This window comes from Haliotis cracherodii, unplaced genomic scaffold (assembly GCF_022045235.1).
Source record: "Haliotis cracherodii isolate W230 unplaced genomic scaffold, xgHalCrac1.p SCAF_2, whole genome shotgun sequence".
Classification (NCBI taxonomy): Eukaryota; Metazoa; Mollusca; class Gastropoda; order Lepetellida; family Haliotidae; genus Haliotis; species Haliotis cracherodii.
The window spans coordinates 10,967,680-10,988,958 of NW_027266275.1; the positions used below are offsets into that span (position 1 = coordinate 10,967,680).

The following is a 21,279-nucleotide window of genomic DNA, read 5'->3' on the forward strand; positions in this document are numbered from 1 at the left end:
AAAGATATAGATCATGCAAGGAGGAGCATAAACACGTTGGGTTTACGATGGAAATTCGGCTCAGAAAGTTCACTACTTCTACCAAAAATGCTTCAGAGACACTCAAAGCTTCTTGAAAAGGAGTCTGCACTATTTGTTTGCTTTCTGGTTTTTTTCTAAAGTGAAGGCCTATCTCATAGATAACATTAGTACTCACTCACTACACAAGTAGATCACATGGTTTGGCGTATACTGATCTTGTGACTGGAAAGACGTCATATCAACACAGGACAAGGGACAACTGAGAGGTAGGTTTGGTGTTGGCACTGGACATAACACGGAATAACCCCATAATATACAAATCATTACCTGACACATTATTAATAAACATTGGTTAAAAATTAACATTGGTCGATGTTTCGGTGGCACCGCCAAAGTATATGTGTTTTGAGGTAAATGATATGAAGAGATAAGACATAAAATATATATTTTATGATTTAATTTATAGCCAACCGGAGATCAAGAAGTGTAAATCATTTTCTAACTGGCCAACCGGCAGCCCTCAGTGGAGACATATAGACCAATTATCACTATAGAGTGATATAGTCACTATCTCTCAAGATATAAACTGGTGACACAGGACACAGCTGGCAACCACATGCACAATACTGTTAAAGGACACAGCGTCACCATCTCTCCAGATATAAACTGCGGACACTAGACACAGTTGGCAGCCACATGCACAATACTGTTATAGGCCACTGTTTCTTCTGATGATCACAATAAGCCAACCTGTCTACACAGCCTCTGCCCACACTGGATAGTGTAACAATAGAAAACACGTGTGCATTTCAAATAATGACGACAATGTCACACATGTGTGAGTTTTATTGGCATTAATTAAGCCTCACCTCACATTGTCACAATAAGTCATGTATTTAGTATTAGTTCATCTCTACAAGGCAAATCCTTAATTGTGTGGAAACAACAACCTTGTTTTAACAGCAGAGCCAGTAAGTTATTAGATAATGAGTTCAACTATTGAGTGAGTGAGTGAGTGAGTATGGGTTTACGCCACTTTTAGCAAAATTCTAGCAATATCACACCACACCAGGGACACCAGAAATGGGCTTCACACATTATAGCCATGTCGGGAATCGAACCCGGGTCTTCGGCGTGACGAGCAAACGCTTTAACCACTAGGCTACCCGACCGCCCCTCAACTATTATGAGGGAAAGTTTAGTTAAAAGACAAGTATGAACAAATACTTAGACCCACTTTTCTAAAAAGCCTTCGTTTGGCGTGATATCAATATATGTAGAATAATGTATTCCTATAGCACTATGTATAGTCATTTTGGGAACACATTTTTATCAGTCTTTGGTTAAATCGTCCAGTTGATTTTAACAGAATATTAAAGTCTAATTAACTGAGAGACTACCCCACTTGTGGCTGAATATATATGGCAAGTCTTATCACAAGAGCGACTCAATTTGAACCGTTTGTTACAATGTGAGACCTGGCTGACTGTCTAATCGTACCCTGACGTCTTGACTGCATGCTCGTCACATCAGCAGCTGTGGGTTTGCCTGCTTTAAACAAAAACGACATCAAATTTGGAACAAGAATTCACAAGAGCGATAATTTAATATATGAACCGTTTGTTACAAAGTGAGACCTTGCTGACTGTGTCTCATCGTACCCTGGTGAGGTGATTCGATGCTCATGATTTCAGCAGTTGGTTTGCCTGGTCGACACTCAACATATAATACATGTTGTTTCGGAATAGAAACAACATTGACTTCTCAGAGACACATTACACGTTTGACATCATATAATAGACGTTTCAACATATTAAATGATGCACTCAACACGTGAATGAGTTTGGTGTTATCCCTCTTTGAACAGTATTTCAGTAATATCATGTCAGCTTGATGCGGAAGGTAAGTCCGAAGTGGCTCTTAACAACATATTTTCAGTATGTGCCAACCAAAATTGCCTCATTCCAGGGCCGGACGAAGTTATATTTTTTGAAAAATTGAAAAATGATTTATGTGACCTTAATTCTTGTTTTCCAGAGAGCGACATGCCGCTTAATGCAGTATTTCAGTTATATCATCGAGTGTCAGCTTGATATGGAAGGTAAGCCCGAAGTTGCACTCAAGAAATGTTATTGTCTCAAACAAAACACATGTAACCCATTACAAAGACGGAACAAATTCAGCTGAAATTATTTCTAAAAAAAGTGAACAGTTATTTATGTTTTACAGATGGCGACGTCACGAGCTGACAAAGTAATGGAATTCCTCACCTGTGGTATCTGCACAGACCTGTACACAGACCCCTGTACACTGAGGTGTGATCACACATTTTGCAGGAAATGTGTCACTGCATACATCCAAACCAGACCAGATGCTGTAGAGTCCAAGACGATCCCCTGTCCCTTCTGTCGACAAGATACCAAAGTCCCCCACCCCAGCCGGCCATTGGAGGAGTGGGCGGGGCAGATTAAACCCAGCATCATTATACAGGGGCTGATTGACACACAAGCTGGTGTTGTCAAAACGGGTATTGATAACATGTTCATTTAATGGATGGTATTTGATGTCTTTTTTGAATATATAGTATATTTACACTATTGCAGTAAGACACTGTTCCAAAGATAACAGTTGACGCAAATTAACACTCGAAAATACACATTTACCCATAAGACGAGTTTGTCAAAAGCATGCTTCCTACTATATCCAAAGCACTGGAAGAAAGGTGTACTATATATTTTAGCTATGATGCTACTTATTAACATGTTCATTATTAACACTGAATATGATGCGGACATGATGAAATTAATACTAGTATATGTACCAGTTATTGTGACCAAAATGATCCATAATCGATAATGCTCTTGCAAACAAAAGGGCTAAAAATGTCTACAAATTTCACTATATGTAAAGGTATTTGTAAGGGCGCAGTCATGTGATATTCTTAGGGGTTGGGTTTCGGCGACGATATTATCGAAAAAAATATCTCCTCCCAAAATATTCTACAAAAACATAAGTATACTTCAAATTGTTGGAACAAGAAATTGCCAGAACTTGCAAGGCTCAAAGACATATATTAAAAATCTTAAACTATTTTTAAAATATCTTGTACTGTAGCTGATGCTGAAACATATCTAATCTTGTTCTCTGTGTCAGACAATGCTAAATCTGTCATGGTTGAAAGAAAACAGTATCCATGAACCTTAGCATTGGCCCTCACAATCCACAAGTCTAAAGGTAGCACCTATGAGCAGATGATTGGGAACATGACAATTGCACAAGGAAGTAAATTTAAAGCCCAGCCTGGTCAAGTGTATACGATGCTCAGAGTCAAATCAAGGAAATGCCTAAAGCTTGTAGGTTTTGATGAACACAAAATTGTAGTAAACAGAAAAGCATTGGATGAGATGACTAGATTGCGGAATGAAAGACTGTTCATCTGGACACACCCTGTAGTTTCTATGATTACAGCGAAAGAGACCTGCCAGGATATAAAGTCTATCCAGGAGACACTACACATGGTATTGCTGTGTATGTTTCAACAAGTTTCAGGAACAGTGTTCAGCTATGTGATGTAATGTCATCTCGCAGTATTGAATACATTTCCTTTCTTGTTGGCAAGTTCTGCATTGCTTGTGTGTATGTTCCTCCAAAAGTGGTATGGACACGGTTGTTGCATTCACTTTCTCATTTCATGCAGAAACTTCAGGATCTCTCCAAGCAGCATGAATGTGAACATGTCCTGTCTCAAACATACACAATAGTAGATTCGTAATCTTAGTGCAAGAGTGTGAGTTGATGGTTTCAATTCAGAATCATACTTGCATAATGATCCGAAACAATTATTTGTTTTAAACATATTCTATTCACAATACATTGTAGTAAAATGGATATGGTACAGGTTGTCCAAATTAGAACATCATAATATTTACAAAATCCAATTACAATATGTACAGAAGGCAGAAAGAAGGAAGGAGAAGCAGAATAGAATATTGCGACGTATGTAAGTTATTACCGTTCTCGATATCTTCGGCTGCACGTCACTGTATATTCAGTCACGGGGCAACGGGAATATGTTGACTCCAGACCCATCGCAAACACACAAGGAACAATTCTTCACTTCACGTATACCCCGTAAATCGTCAACCTCAACTTGTGATGTGATCACATGACTGACAAACTTCCCCGCCTCCGTCAGTTGGATCCCCTTGTTTCGGCGCCTGTCTGCTAGCAGGATATCCCCTGTACTGGTAGTTGTGATGCCTGAAGGCCAGGACAGAGACCTGTCTCGTACAGGAACGTACTCCCACAGGATATTCCACTCTGACGTTACGCAGGTCAAAGACTTCTTCCAGTCTGACACTAGAATCCTGTCCTTGCCCTTCATACTAAGACAGAAAGGGAAAATGAAACAGGTCTTTCTTGCCATGTGTTGCAATTGATCTCAACACTTTTCCTGACATATTCAGGATATCAACCCATGTCCGACAGCCCGCTATCAGTTGTGATGGATCTCAAACGGCGAAGATGGAGTATCTTTCACTCTTTCGTTCTCAGCATCACCAGGTCAGGAGATACTTCTACTGTTACAATCTGCCGGGCGTCTGGAACCTCAGCCATCACCTGGTTCTCATTCAACAGTGTTATACACCTAGGTTCGTTGTTCAAGGGAGGTTTGCTGTGGCATGACTGGTTGTTACTTGTATAAAAAGACTTCAGGCACATGTAACGAAACGTTAATCCGTAACGGCTGTTTTTGGTATAGCATCTATGACAAAAACAATGACATCAGATAGACCAGCCTCCTTGACGTCAAAAAAATTCCTGAAAAATATGTAAAACTTTGTTATAATTCACGTAACATTAAAAACATAACCATCATAAATCTGTTAGTTCATGGAAGTATATGAATACGAAAGATATAACAGTGTAACGTCAGTCACGCATGACGTAGTCTTGATTAGGATACCCATATTACTATGTGTGTTGTGTTTAACACCTATACTCAGGTTCAAAGGGAGTGGGTAGACTAAATTAAATCATAAATAAACCTAACTCCGATTAATTGAATACAACTGATAAAACATGCGCAAAATAGTTTCACAATTTGAAGTCTTAGCCTCCAGAGTTCATATACTGAACATTTTCCAACAACACATGCCTTTATGAACTCACAAAGCCATTATTATCGTACACATGCGTGGTGTAGTGGTTGAGTGTCTCCCCGATATGTCCATTATGACGACTTCCAACATGTCTATTTAGTAATTTTTCCAACAACCGCGATAAATACGTGATAAATAATTGGCCCATCGTTAATTAAGTAACGAACACATCTAGTGTCAGTGCTGAGAAGTGATCAACAATGTTATGATCACCTTAACAAATACCACCTCAACAAAGTGATTTAAAAATATTATGAATAGCAAATTGGTCGCACAGCTATATAGGCTGTGCATATCAGAAGACCCTATCTCCGATCGTGTACTGACTTCAGGCACGTCATGTGTGCAGAACGTTCTGTCTGTTGAGGAGGGGCTTGGTGAGGATTATATCAAAATAACAGGTATAATAGACACGGATCTGACAATGTAGCTGAATACCGGAAATACTCTGACAACATTTCAACATCCAACATTGTCATTTTAGCCGTACTAGTGCACACACAGTAAAATATGTAGGTGTGCGCAAGACGAGTCAAAGCCGATGGCAAAGACCTATGACCTATAACATTGTTATCCATAAATTATATCCTTTTTTTCATCCGTCAATCTATCAAACAGTTGTGTGAATTGATTTCGCCTGGCAAAAAAGTGCCATATGCAAACATGGACGAACGTTTTCTATTCTAGAAACTGACTGACTGGATTAGTTTTTCAGAAAATTAGTCCATCTACTATCCCACCTCAAACAAAATTGATTGTTCCACACATGTATGTTCCCTCCATTGTCTGCCAATTACCACTAGACTGTCCCATCGACCTTTGCAACTGGGGCTATTAAAATTGTACATTATTTAAGAAATATTGTTTATCGTACAATAACATACTGCAGGGAGAATAAACCATGAGGGACGCAGTCGTTTATTTCTTAAATGAGATATTAATTGATGGAACCATTTCTCAAATGTCATTATATGTGTCTGAAATATTGGGTACACAATATTACAACATTAAAATTCAGAGCATGTATTTAAAGAGGCGTCTTTGTATTGATATATTTGCGCATAATAGGGCAGTACAAGGACGAACTGGACGTGATTGTATGCAGCGTTTAGTCAATGTAGCGTTGTAATTGGAATATATAGTGGAGGACGGATTGTAATCGATTCCGCATCAATTTTACTTCATGCTCAAACGTTCAGACAATAATGGCCAACAAACTTGGGTATCAGAGTTTAAGGATTTACTATTTGTATGATTGTATTTACCTTGGATATAGATTTCATGTTATATTGGTAACGAGAATGTTTGTGTGTGAAATTTAAAGCAAAGACAGGATGATATGTTCTCGCAGTCTTGTCATGATTCAAAGTCAACATCTTAATTTATTTCCAGGTATGCTTACTTAAATCACATTTACATCCATGAATGTACATATTACATTTGTAGGTTTAGAATGTCGTTGCACAATCTGAAAATACATGTATACTTGTTTAGAAGAGGCTCTGTTGTTCAATAAGCTGATCGTGTTGTGTGACAGCTGACAAGGAACACACTGTCATTGGTGAAATTGAGCAAAAGAACCATTTACTGTTTAGATCATGACAGGTGTAAACGGGATATTGTTATCAATTTACAGCCAAAGCAACTCTGCACGATTTTAAAAGATGAAAAGATATACATTTAACATTCACAAGAAGTTATTCTATGAATGCTTCATTCACTATTCACAAAGAATGTGTGGAGTGCTTGTCTCAATCCCTGACAACGCTGGACTGAGCTGACACGGAAGTGATTTATCTGTCACGTGATATTGTTTCCTGACCTACATAGATGCAGTAGAACAGGTATTACCTGTATGATATTTACGACACAAAGTGCACAATGACCCCGTCTCTGCACAATGTATGCTGATTGGATATAAATAAGCCTGGTGTCAAGGGTTATGAATGTGCAGTGGTATATAGCGTGGGAATAAATAGTGAATATTTGTATTTTCAAGTGACCTGACATAGTTGATATTTCAACAATGAGAAACACGTTATGACAATAAAAGACAAATGTGTTGTTTGTCATGTAATTTCTTAGTTATCTCAATGCTCCGACTCTGTAAAACACAATGTAAATGAGACAGATTGAAAATCGTTCAGCCATAGAGTGTAAATTCACTGGAGTGAGATATCAGTTTTATATTTTCAGAGAAATACGGAATTTCATCACTTAATACATACAAACCTCTATGTTAACACATTGGTCAGCGCACTTGTTATTATGTATACATAATGCATATCTACCGGTTGGTGTGTCTATTGTCCGCAGGCCTGTCGTCAACTTGATTAACATGCTACACGGATACACGGTAATGAGATACCGGTGATATGATGAGGTAAATGCTGCACTCATTAAACTGAAACCAACAACAAACGTCAGCTACAAACTTGAAGTATGACAGATCACAAAAGACGAAATACATTTAGCCCGTCAAAAGATCGACTCTTGACATGTCTGCCCTTTCGTACTCAAAGAGACGAGGCAATCTTAACTGTATGTGTGCAGTGCAATTGATTCTGTTATCCGATTTTGTTGGTACTTTGTTTGTTATTGACAGTTATTTTCATGCGTCTCGTACAAGGCTGAACCCAGTGATACAGCACACATGCTTGAGTAGACTCGCCTGGCCGGGTAACGCAACCAATATCAGGACGTTGGCGTGTGTATGAAGTATAATCTCCAGAGACACGACATTCAACCGAGACGGGATACACGAGCGCATTGAGAATGTGTTTTGAAAAGGAAATGCTGATATACATGTACCTGTGCCATTGATCGAGACGGGGTGATTGCTCTGTCTAAGTTATTCTTCCAGGTTGGTCAATGTATTTCTGGTATACATGGATCCTTGATACAACAGGATATTGATCATGTATGAAGACAGTGATGTGTAATTTATGTACAGTTTCATATTAACATGGCTTTAGTATGGATATTTTGTCTTAAGGATGACTGGTGATTCGGTTAGACAACGTCACCCTACTCATACTCTTCAATACCGCAAGACCATTTGCTATACACAATGATATATTTTTCACTTGACATGTGCAGTGTGATTGTAAAAGATGCGTTGTGAAAAAATGTGTCCTCAAGCTTTGGTATTTTGACACCATGATATTGAGATATTGTTGTATGTTTCAGATAAAATCTCTCTTTCGGTGTTGGTTTGGACTTGTTACACAGCGGGTGATGGTATGTTGGTTACTATTTCTTTACCTAACACATTGAGGCTGTAATGTGGCTAATAATTATCTTTTAAATATTTTCACTGATATCATAGATGTAAATAATAATGTCCAATGCACTTCCATAATTTGACTTGTCCCTTATGTTCTCGTGTATTTCAAGTGAACAGCTGACGTGCCTTTGCATGTGTTTGTACCGGGTGCCACCGATGGGGCAGGATACGCTCACCTTTCCGCGAGCACCTGGTGTCATCACACATGATCATCATATAGTCGGAATTGTACATGTTTACATGTTGATCTAAATGTGACATCTCATGGTTACAAAGTCATCTAAATGTGACATCTCATGGTTACATAGTCATCTAAATGTGACATCTCATGGTTACAGATTCATTTAAATGTGACATCTCATGGTTACATATTCATCTAAATGTGACATCTCATGGTTACATATTCATCTAAAGGTGACATCTCATGGTTACATATTCATCTAAAGGTGACATCTCATGGTTACATATTCATCTAAAGGTGACATCTCATGGTTACATATTCATCTAGAGGTGGGATCTCATGGTTACATATTCATCTAAATGTGACATCTCATTGTTTCAGATTCATCTAAATGTGACATCTCATGGTTACATAGTCATCTAAAAGTGACATCTCATGTTTACACGTTGATCTAAATGTGACATCTCATGGTTGCATATTGATCTAAATGTGACATCGCATGGTTACATATTCATCTGAAAGTGGGATCTGATTCTTATTCTAAAAGGGTGTTGGACTTTTGTGCAGTTACTGTCGAGGGATCGGGTGGTCAGGCTAGCTGCTTGATGCATATCATAGTATCCCAGTTGCGTGGGTCGACGCTCATGATGTCAATAACTGGATTGTCTAGTACAAACTCGATTGTTTACAGGCCGCCGTCATTTTGTTGGAATATTGCTGAATGCAGTGAATGCGGGATTAATGAAGACAAATGTTTGAATGCTTTTGCAATCCTTATTTAGTTGATATAAGAATTCATGTTGCCAACTTAAAGCCCCACCCTTAGTATAAATAGTCCGCACGGTGGCGGTGTTTCAGTTTCGAACAATGACTGACAATGTAAACACAACCGAGTGTTGGGAGAAGCTTTTTTAAAACCATACGGGAACAAGATCACCATTGACCGTCAAACTTCGTATCAACTGGAATGACAAACCATGGATACAACAAATGGCTCGATATCTAGATATAAGTCAATAAATTTTCTGTAGTTTTATCATAAAAAATCGAATCGATCGTGTTTGGCGTCTGCATCAATCACAGTGGGCAGAGCTTATTTACGGTTGCGCTATAAATAGCAAAGCACATGGTCATGTGTACATGTGACCTATTCAATGTATTTATGGTCAAAGTGCCTTGTGTTGTATATTTTTACGTCAGAACTTCAGCGGAACATCGGTTTCGGTTAATGTAACAGTAACGATACTTAAATACGAAACTGACGACACGATTCTTTCAGTTCAATCCAAAAATTACAGATATTTTTTTAGTTTTGGTCATTTGCCTTCAACAGTTAGATCTGCGCCACACAATAATCAGATTATATTTAGAAAACTTAAATTATTACAGAGATTTTTCAAATAGTGTTTAGGAAGGGGCCTTATTTGAAGCGCCAGAATTTGCGCCAATATTTCTCAGCTTGACTACTATAGATGAATATGTCACGTGTATCAACATAACAATGCACATAAGCAACTGGTAAATAAGTAAAGAAATATACTTGACGTTTTGACCTACATAAGGCGTATCCAGATAATATTGTAGATCTACTTACGATAAACGAAAACTCCAATACACATATTCCAAGACAACTTTAATTATGAATTTCCTTTTCCTTCACAGAATTTTCGCACACAAAATTGAATTTGAACATTAGATCCACACTTGTCCCATGTATTATTTGTTCGGGGTATTTGGGAAGTTTTGAAATACAATCTGGGTTTCATTTCCCCTTTTGTACATACCAATCCTTCATCTGCTGCAACGTATAATATCCGTTTCTTCAAGTCCAAGTATCTGCGATCACTCCAAATACTTCGTTTATCTAGCTCACTCCAGAAGCAATGTGTTCAAATCGACGAATTTCTGCAACATAGTGGCCACACCATTTCCTATCTGCGATTGCCTGTGCCATGTCATGCATGGTTGACAAAAGAAGTGTGAACTTACATATTCGGCTTCATCTGGTTCTACAATGAAATCTCGCTGTGACACTGATTCACTAGTCCCAAGAATCGGCACTGAATTTGTCAAAGTTTCTCTTGCACTTGCAAGGGCGGGAAGAGAGGCGCCATCTTGTCGATTCAAGTTGTGAATCGGAATGATGTCATCTTGAATTGGAACTTTCTCCACGATAAAGTCACCAATGTCATAATCGAAATAACCAAAGGCTCCCTGATTATCTCGAACAACTCTTCGCCAAATTAGGATTTACATGAAAATGTTTTGTTGCTCATATTGAAGACAAGCGAAATTGCAAAGTTTTTGTCAGTTGTAAGCAGCAACTCGATGCACTCATGGGGCGTGGTTGCTAGGAGATCGCGAGGTCAGAAAGGGGAAATCAAAAAGTACCATGTACAGGATATTTTTTAATAATAATATACACGAAAAAAAATCTTTTCTAAAAGTGCAAATTTATTTATTAATTTATCCCAAGGTCGTAACCCTGATCACGTGGTGGGTATTTGGAAGGAATCTTGTGATGAAGCCGTGAATGAGGCCGTGTGTATAACATTGTTGAATTCAACTGACCAGGAAGGTTGTTGAGGCACATTATGACAGATGCTCGTCATCGATGGAGAAAAAAATGTATCTGAGAGAAACATTGTTGCTTTGAGCTTCGCGACAAAAACATGTGTTCATGCCGAAGTAGTTTAGAAGAGAGGATGATCTGTGCAGCCAGCGACCTGAATAAGCTTGATGAAATAATGTTGAAATCAATTTTCTCGCACATGACAGAATAACATCACAAATATTTATTTGCACATCGTTTCGAAGTCTGTGAGGCTGTCCGTATTCTAATATTCTTATTTCAACTGCGGCGTGAAATAATATAATGTTTTCGTGTCTTAAATTTGCTGCCGCTGTTGAAAATTGCGCACCGATCTATTAAAAGAAATACTACTAGCTCAACTTTATAAAAGAACCAGATCAACTTTATCTTTGTTCCGTTGTTTATTAAAAATTCGCTTCCGAAGCAAAGCGAATCGATCTACATAATAAACAAATTCACAGACTAGATTCTAGTACCAAGTGTTGAAACTTTTTTTTTAAATGTCATAAAATAACTTACACAATTATTGAAAGACATTTTTTTATAAGTAATATATATTTTATCTCGTCCGCCCCCTCTCCGGTTAGTTTAGGCTTGAGGGGAGAAACACATACAAAAAATATGTATGGCCTTATGCAAATGACACTTGGCATGCCAATCAAGAGGGATCTGGGTCACTGGGACCCGCTAAGTTTCACGGATCGAATTACTTCGGCACGAAGAGCTTCATCGGACAAGTGTGATTTTGCCAAAATACATTGCTACTGGGAAATGAAAAAAATGTCACGGAAACGACAAAAAAACTACTTTGACCATTACCAGGTTTTTTTTACATGATCGTTGTCAAGATTCCAGATGAAGGCAAGACGAACACAACGAAGAAAAACACTGCTGAAATCACCGATTACCGTGTATATGTGAGAAATGCTATTTATAAACTGCAGATATACCGTACACCATAGGATAACGATTGGAGCCGTGACACATATTATGTTTTTTTTGCACAATTACACTGTTCATATTCATCACGACAAACGTTTTAATTCGTTGTCGTCGGAAGATCTAGCTATAGCTCAGAACAAGAACGTCTATAATTTCTGTGTTGGACTGCGTTGGATATATAGTGGACATTCCGCGGTATCATTTTATGAAGATGTGAAGACGACATGACAGGTAGGTTTTGAAACCAAAGGCCTACGTGTTTGTTGAAAAGTCTTGGAATCGTTTGATAGATATTTAGTACCATTAAAACTTACGTCCTTGTTGTCAAACGGTCCACGTGGGTGGGTGTTTACATGACGTCACCCGTTTACGCAATAACCAATGAAATGTGTGTGTTATCATGACGTCATATTGACCTGTCAGATCACTCGTATAAGCTCCTACCTCAGATGGGTCTTTAAACAAACACTTAATTTAAGCTAGCTTCTCAGCTGTTTCGTTTCATGTTTCTTCCAGTCCCACACATATATAAATGAGCGTTCAGTTGTTTTTCTGTATGGTCATAGGAGATATTGAAGTAGGATATCAGTATTCAATACATACGGCATAAATCCATAGTTATATTTATCAACACGTTTTGAAACACAGCTGTCCATCGAAGGGTGACCCTTCAGCATGATAATACAACTCAACATCTGTTTTGATCAATGAGATGTCAATAGTAACGTTCCCACTGGGTTACATTCTTCACACACAGACTCAAGTGTAAATTTGTATTTTTAAACGCAACCTACCGTGAGATAAATACTCATTCAGCCAGCATATACCTACTCATGGAGATGACACTATCTCAATAGATATATGGAAAGGAACACCGTCCTGTAGAAGTAAATAGGGATATTCCTTCATCGCACAGATCCAAACTCGATCAGGGCCATGTATCATTACATCAATAAATCATGAAGGAATAGTAAAACACGTAAATGCATACGTTAAATCTCGTGTATTGAAATCAGTAAATGCTATCATGCTATCAGAGGCTAAACATCAGTCACCATAACTACTGAGGGAAACTAGCTGCTTGTCCAAACGCTCCCTCACGCATGCAACCTTTTATTTCTTGTGCTGATATAAACGTCAAACGAGTGTGTAGGATATCTTAGGATATTACAAAAATAGTGTTTAGAGTGGGTACTGTCAGTTTATATTGACATTTGTCGATCTCTCAAGTTGTTATAGGAATCATCCTGGATTCGACCCAGGAACCTACGTTGTCATCAGTTTTGATCGCTTATGAACCACCACTAGTCGAGATTTCGCAGTTACCTCCCTTGTATGTCATGCGGAAGGGTACAGGTAGGCACAGGTGTGTACCTCGGCTGGATTTGGTTATTTCAAGGCATCAAGGACGTACAATTTAATCTCACACAGTTCATATGAAGAACTAGTATATCTGTTCATTCAGGACAGCTTCAACTTCTATAAGGTATGCGCTTCTTTAATTTAGTTTTGTAAACACAAGACACATCAAAGGAAGGGAAACAGAAAGTAGAAATTGTTGGCCCCAAGGTAATAAAAAAATGTAAAGCATATTGATGTAAATTTCTTTTATTGTTATGGGTTTTACAAATGTTTGACATTCAGGTAAACAAAGTCATTCGTCGACGTGTAAAAATGACACAATGAAGATATGTTGACTTGGTCCGGAATACTATCCTTCACAGTTACCTCCCATGTATTGTGACTGTCAGGGGGCGTGTCCATTATCAGTAGATCAAAGCTTGGTTGGTGTTGACGGAGGTGGATTACAGGTCATAAATACAGGACCCTATTGGTAGTTGTCTTAGAGTTAGCTTTCATTATATAAAAACAAATGCACATTTGAATCAATGGCGACAGTTTACTGCCTCATCTACATGAGAGAAGTTGACATCAAATGTCATCTCACACGATCACAATACATTCGTATATTCAGTTTCGGTTCATCTATTCAAGGTAAATCCTTTATTGTGTGGAAACAATTATCAAGCCTGTTCTTATGACAGAATTCATAAAAAACTGTGATGTAGGAACATGTTTTATTGAAACAATAGTATAAACAAATAAACAAAAACTGCAGATATACCGTACACCATAGGATAACGATTGGTGCCGTGACACATATTATGTTTTTTTTGCACAATTACACTGTTCATATTCATCACGACAAACGTTTTAATTCGTTGTCGTCGGAAGATCTAGCTATAGCTCAGAACAAGAACGTCTATAATTTCTGTGTTGGACTGCGTTGGATATATAGTGGACATTCCGCGGTATCATTTTATGAAGATGTGAAGACGACATGACAGGTAGGTTTTGAAACCAAAGGCCTACGTGTTTGTTGAAAAGTCTTGGAATCGTTTGATAGATATTTAGTACCATTAAAACTTACGTCCTTGTTGTCAAACGGTCCACGTGGGTGGGTGTTTACATGACGTCACCCGTTTACGCAATAACCAATGAAATGTGTGTGTTATCATGACGTCATATTGACCTGTCAGATCACTCGTATAAGCTCCTACCTCAGATGGGTCTTTAAACAAACACTTAATTTAAGCTAGCTTCTCAGCTGTTTCGTTTCATGTTTCTTCCAGTCCCACACATATATAAATGAGCGTTCAGTTGTTTTTCTGTATGGTCATAGGAGATATTGAAGTAGGATATCAGTATTCAATACATACGGCATAAATCCATAGTTATATTTATCAACACGTTTTGAAACACAGCTGTCCATCGAAGGGTGACCCTTCAGCATGATAATACAAGGACGTACAATTTAATCTCACACAGTTCACATGAAGAACTAGTATATCTGTTCATTCAGGACAGCTTCAACTTCTATAAGGTATGCGCTTCTTTAATTTAGTTTTGTAAACACAAGACACATCAAAGGAAGGGAAACAGAAAGTAGAAATTGTTGGCCCCAAGGTAATAAAAAAATGTAAAGCATATTGATGTAAATTTCTTTTATTGTTATGGGTTTTACAAATGTTTGACATTCAGGTAAACAAAGTCATTCGTCGACGTGTAAAAATGACACAATGAAGATATGTTGACTTGGTCCGGAATACTATCCTTCACAGTTACCTCCCATGTATTGTGACTGTCAGGGGGCGTGTCCATTATCAGTAAATCAAAGCTTGGTTGGTGTTGACAATTATCAAGCCTGTTCTTATGACAGAATTCATAAAAAACTGTGATGTAGGAACATGTTTTATTGAAACAATAGTATAAACAAATACATAGACACACGCTTCTGAAACACCTTGTTTGACATGAAGTCACGATATGTAAAATCTGTTATTCCTGTAGCACTATGGATTGGTCGATATGGACATTTTTGTGACAAGAAATGAGATGTTAACGATTCATTCGACATGGATTTACAGCATACTTAGTGGTACACACAAGTTACTGACGGGTTGAGTGTGTTTGGTGTTATGCCGCGTTATGCAGTATTTCAGTTATATCATCGTGTGTCAGCTTGATATGGAAGGTAAGCCCGAAGTCGCACTCAATAAATTTTATTGTCTCAAACAAAACATATGTAACGCTACAACGGAACAACTTCAGCTGAAATTATTTCTACGAAAAGTGAACACTTATTTATGTTTTACAGATGGCGACGTCACGAGCTGACAAATTAATGGAATTCCTCACATGTGTGATCTGCCAGGAACTGTACACAGACCCCTGTACACTGAGGTGTGATCACACATTCTGCAGGAAATGTGTCACTGCATACATCCAAACCAGACCAGATGCTGAACAGTCCAGGACGATCCCTTGCGCCTTCTGTCGACAAGATACCAAGGTCCCCAACCCAAGCAGGCCATTGGAGGAGTGGGCGGGGCAGATCAAACCCAGCATCATTATACAGGGGCTGATTGACACACAAGCTGACGTTGTCAAAACAGGTAATGGTTTATTACATTATGAATTACACATTCATTTCACAAACTGATATCTCGTAATAAGAATCATGTTTGAAATAAAAACATGTTAAAGGGTAATCATTATTTGTTTAAACATGCAGTATAATTACAGTACTGCTGTTCACAATTTCTTCAATGATACCAATTGACTCCACTAAACGACCCCAGAAAATATACATTTGTTACAAACATGACTTAACTGTAATAACGGCATAGGAATATTTACAAAAAAATTTGACGTGGGGACAATGTGCACTGGCAATGCCATTTGACCTGCTGATTATTATCGTTCTACATGATGCAAATATATTCAGATCATCCATAAAGCACTTGAAAATATTATTATCTGAAAACATCTACAAATGACAGTTTAAGAGAAAGGGGTATTTGTAACGACAGAATGTTTCAGGTTAATAATAGTGAGTGAGTGAGTGAGTGAGTATGTATTTTTGCCGCCTTCAGCAATACTCCAGCGATAGCACTTTAGAGGACACCAGAAATGGGCTTCAAACATTTTACTCATGTAGGGAATCAAACCTGGCTAACACTTAAACAACAAGGCTTCCCTACCGCCCGTGAAAATCGTGATCGAAACTGTACGCTTGTAAGAGTAATTTTACCTGTTAAAACTACAAGTACATAACTAGGTGAATGAGTTCAGTTTTACGCTACTGCCAATCATGCCAATATGGGGCTTCACACATCAAACCCATGGGCGTGACGAGCCAACACTTGAACTCCAAGTCTACACCCACAAACCAACCGTGATTTTACCTGGATTATCAATCTTCTAATTTATATAAATATTGTCCTGATATGTCAAATAACTATAGACATGTCCACTTACAGGTTCCGCTTCATGTTGCTCAGTGTGTGAGAAGTTAGGGGAGACAACTCCGGGAGCCTCATGGTGTTCTGAGTGTCAAGTGTCCCTCTGCGAGAGATGTGTCAAGATGCATGTTGCATCTCCAGCATCACATGACCATGAAATCTGTGACCTTTCAGGAGAGGTCAAGGTGAAGAGGAGACGCAAGGTCGTGTGCAGGGAGCACAAGGATGAGGTTATGAAGCTTGTATGTAAAGACTGCCACAAAGCTGTGTGTCAGACATGTTGTGTTATTTACCACAGGAAATGTGAGTCAGTCGTTACCATTCAGTCAGTGATGCCAACAATGAAATACCACTTGAGAAAAAACGCTGAACATTTGTCAAAGAAAATTCATAGAAAGCACACAATTGTTCAGAAAACAAACAAGAAGATTAGCGGAAGTGAGAAAAACAAAGTAGCAGTAGAAAGTCACATCAAATCTGCTGTTGAGAGAGCCATCGCTAACATCAAGCAGAAAGAAAAACAACTGATGAATGAAGTCAAGGATGTTACAGACAAACAAACTAAGCAACTTAAAGCAGATGTTAAACTTGAAGAAATTGAGATGCAGATGTACAGACAACATTGTGAGTTCATTGACCAGGCCTTGGTATCGGACTGTGAGATGGACCTGTATGACGCGTATCAGGCCTGGGAGTCGGGGGCTGACGAGTTGGGGGATGTCAGGGACACAGACACAGCAGACACACGGAGAATAGATGACATCAGGTTTACACCTGACACTGACAACGTCCAGCACATCCTAGATGACCTACAGTTGGGGAAGATTGACGTCACATACCAGGATGAGGGCACATGTCTGCCGTCTCCAGTGCTGGTTGACACGATAGACGGGAGGATGGCGGATGATGAAGATAAGCCTTATCTACGTGACATCACAGTCCTGATTGTAGATGGTATACAGACAGTTGTAGTCACTGACAGAAGGAACAAGTGTGTGAAATCCTTCTATACTAGAAACAATCAACTATGTCAAAGTAGACTTCCTCTGGATAACTCTCCACGTGGTGTAACACAGTCGAAGGAGAACCAGGTGATAGCTGCTGTCCCTGACTCCAGTCAGATTGTAACGGTGGAAGTGACCCCTGACCTGGTGCTGCTCTCAACCATCACAACAAGCAAGGTGTACTTCAGTCTAGCTGTTCTGAGACCTTCATCTCTAGCAGCAGGTGCTGTCGCCTGTGTTGATATCCTGGACATGGCGGGACACGTGCTGAGGTCAGTCACTACACACAACAATGAGACACTGTTTGCCTGCCCCGACTACATGTGTGTCAACAACAAGGGCAACATACTCGTGTCTGACAGGGGGGAGAAGTCTGTGACATGTGTGACATCAGAGGGAGATGTTGTGTGGAGATACGCCCCTACTGGAGACGGATCACTCGACCCTTTTGGTATTTCAACTTCTCCAACAGGAGACATCCTGCTTGCAGACATCAGTAAGGTTACAAGGCTGACAGAGACAGGGGATTATGTCACGGATCATAAGGACATTGGCTGTGATCCATGGGGATTGTATGTCGATAGACATGACACACTGTTTGTGTGTGATGAAGGTCAGATACACGAAGTAAACTTCATGTAGTCATATCAATAATAGCATGATTTCAGTCATCACTATCACTGGCGTTAAATTCACTATAACAACTCAAAATGGACTCTTCTGATTGTGGTGTGAATGATTATACAAAGGTGTATCCACAGACATTATTTCCACATCCTTACACATCACATTATGTGTTTAGCAGCCTGGTTCTCTTTATTAAATTTCCTCCGTGTTCTAGTAAGTACGGTGACGGCCGGGAAGGCGAAAAGCCCGTGGTTTGATCCCCATCTGCTCAAGAGATACCAATACTTCATTCTATTCTTAGTAGATATGATATGGTTTACTTGTTATTGAAGTGTTAACATGACTACTTGGACCTGTGGATGGTCACTTGATATATTGTTTAATGACACTTATGAGTTCCAATCTCTTGAGACCATCAGCGGGTTCCCGGGTCGTGTTGGTTACCCGGGCTGAAGATTTGGACTCTTCCCAGGTCCATTCAGTAGCATGTTAGTGTACGTGGTCCACAGCACCGTGGTCATATAATGTTTGTACTTTACTAGATAGAAGATAGGGTGTTCCATGTAGGATGTTTGTGATGTCATGAAGTTTGCTTTGTGGAACGTTATGGTGAGCCACTTAATAACAAATAGCTCCTGAATTATACTTGTACGGAGGAAACACTTCTTCAATTGTGTCCATATCTATAATGATTATAATAGTGTTGTAGGCATAGTACATTTCATTATTCAGTTGTCAAAAAATAAACTGTAAGTGATTCCATGTTATTGCTTGTTTAAAAATGAAATTATTTTTGTGCTTCTGCTCCATAATCAGAGACCATAAAATAGATTTAGTTTACTCTGCATAAACTGAACAAACACTAGGCCACGCACACCCTCGGATTTGTTTTATGACTGGCTGATAATAGAGTTGGCAGATCTTGTGTTGCACTATTGCGCTGTACAGTGTGATATTTTGAATCGTCTGCTCTTTGTTTGTGTTAATGACTTAATAGACAGCCTTTGAAGTTGTTTTTGTTGACTTGTAAAATGTATTTTTGTGCTTAGAGGGGTATGCACACTCTGCGTTTTATACACAGATTAACGCATGGTATGCGCACAAGTTTTTTAGGTTTATACCTCCAAACACAATAAATATTGTTAAGTTAATTCTTAAATAAATAAATTGCAAGTGAGTCCGTTGCAATAGATTGGTTAACCTGAAATAACATTAGCCCACGCCCACTAGCGAACTACTTGCGTGACGTCGTAGGAATTCGCGGTGGCTCGCCCGTGATATGCATAGCCCTCAGATTAAATAAAATCATTGAAATCATTGAAAGAAAACTTCAATCGATTTCTTTTACTTATTTGTACCGCACACATAATCATTGTATCGTTTTAAATAGCATTTACACTCAGCAAGAGCAGAATGTATTTTTCACAAATAAAAAACATGACCCTATACCATTGTCTGTCATGTACTTACACGTCCATACACGCAAAAACATATTGAAGAAAATTCTTTATCCATAACTGGATTCCACAGGAGGTACCGCTACATTAAAGTTGCGTCACAATGTTTTGCAGGCCGGTGTGACATCATCGGTTACCATGACGCCACGATCAACTGGCATACCTTTTCTCTCTGCCACTAAAGCTGGTCAGCTGTACTTTTTTACGCCGGAGACACTTGATATTACTCTTTACAGCTGAAAAGGTTGGAAATAGAATCTCACCTCGTACACTTATTTTGTTAGCCATTAGGGCTGGGTTAGGTGGGTCCTGGGTTGGATCTTGGCACCCACAAGATTACCCGGACCCGTAGTTAGTCACTTGATATAATGTTCAATAACACTAAAACTCCATTGCTACACCACAAATCACTTATGTTTCCCATTTCTTTCTGACGATCCACGTATTCCTTCTGAAATTTATATATCTGAGTAAAGGTGAAGCTTCAGTCAATTTCAGTGTATGCATGATCAGTTCGTATATACATGTATCGAAAGGGGTTTTGCAAGGGCTCCGGTAAAACATTTCTAATCAGGCATTTTCTACCTACTCGAATCCTAAAGCAGGTTCCCTGGTCGGGTCAGGTCAGGGTGTAGGGTACCTGGGTAGGGTCAGGTAATAGGGGGTCGGGTACCTGGGTAGGGTGAGGTAATAGGGAGTCGGGTACCTGGGTAGGGTGAGGTAATAGGGGGTCGGGTACCTGGGTAGGGTCAGGTAATAGGGAGTCGGGTACCTGGGTAGGGTCAGGTAATAGGGGGTCGGGTACCTAGGTAGGGTCAGGTAATAGGGAGTCTGGTACCTGGGTAGTAAATTTGGACTCATCTCAGCCCTAGTAGCCATCTACCTGTCTGTTCAGGTTCGAATTATGTTTTGAACCTGCTTAATGTAAAAGATTAGTATTATGAGCATGTCATGACAACTAAAACCAAAGTGTTATGTTTGCAAAATTGTTGAATATTCTAACAAAGCACACGGTCAAGGAATGTGGAACAATTATATGACGTCTATCAACACAATTAGATTTGTGCATGCAATTATAATAACTTTTGTTCACGGAAGGTTTTACTTGATCTTACGTAATTCTCCCTATAGCACATGAAATGTATCCCAATACTGCACGTCTGGGACAGGTTAAGTCACTGTGCCGTCACACACAACTACA

General features: G+C 39.0%; 1 protein-coding gene across 1 annotated transcript; it reads left to right on the forward strand.

Moving 5' to 3' along the window:
• Window positions 1-14,999: 14,999 nt before the first annotated feature.
• On the forward strand, window positions 15,000-20,059 carry LOC139468678 (tripartite motif-containing protein 2-like). The gene is made up of 3 exons (XM_071250804.1): window positions 15,000-15,069; window positions 15,844-16,141; window positions 17,009-20,059. The coding sequence occupies exons 2-3, from the start codon at window positions 15,844-15,846 to the stop codon at window positions 18,634-18,636; spliced, it is 1,926 nt and encodes a 641-aa protein (XP_071106905.1). The 5' UTR covers window positions 15,000-15,069; the 3' UTR covers window positions 18,637-20,059.
• The last annotated feature ends 1,220 nt before the right edge of the window (window positions 20,060-21,279 follow it).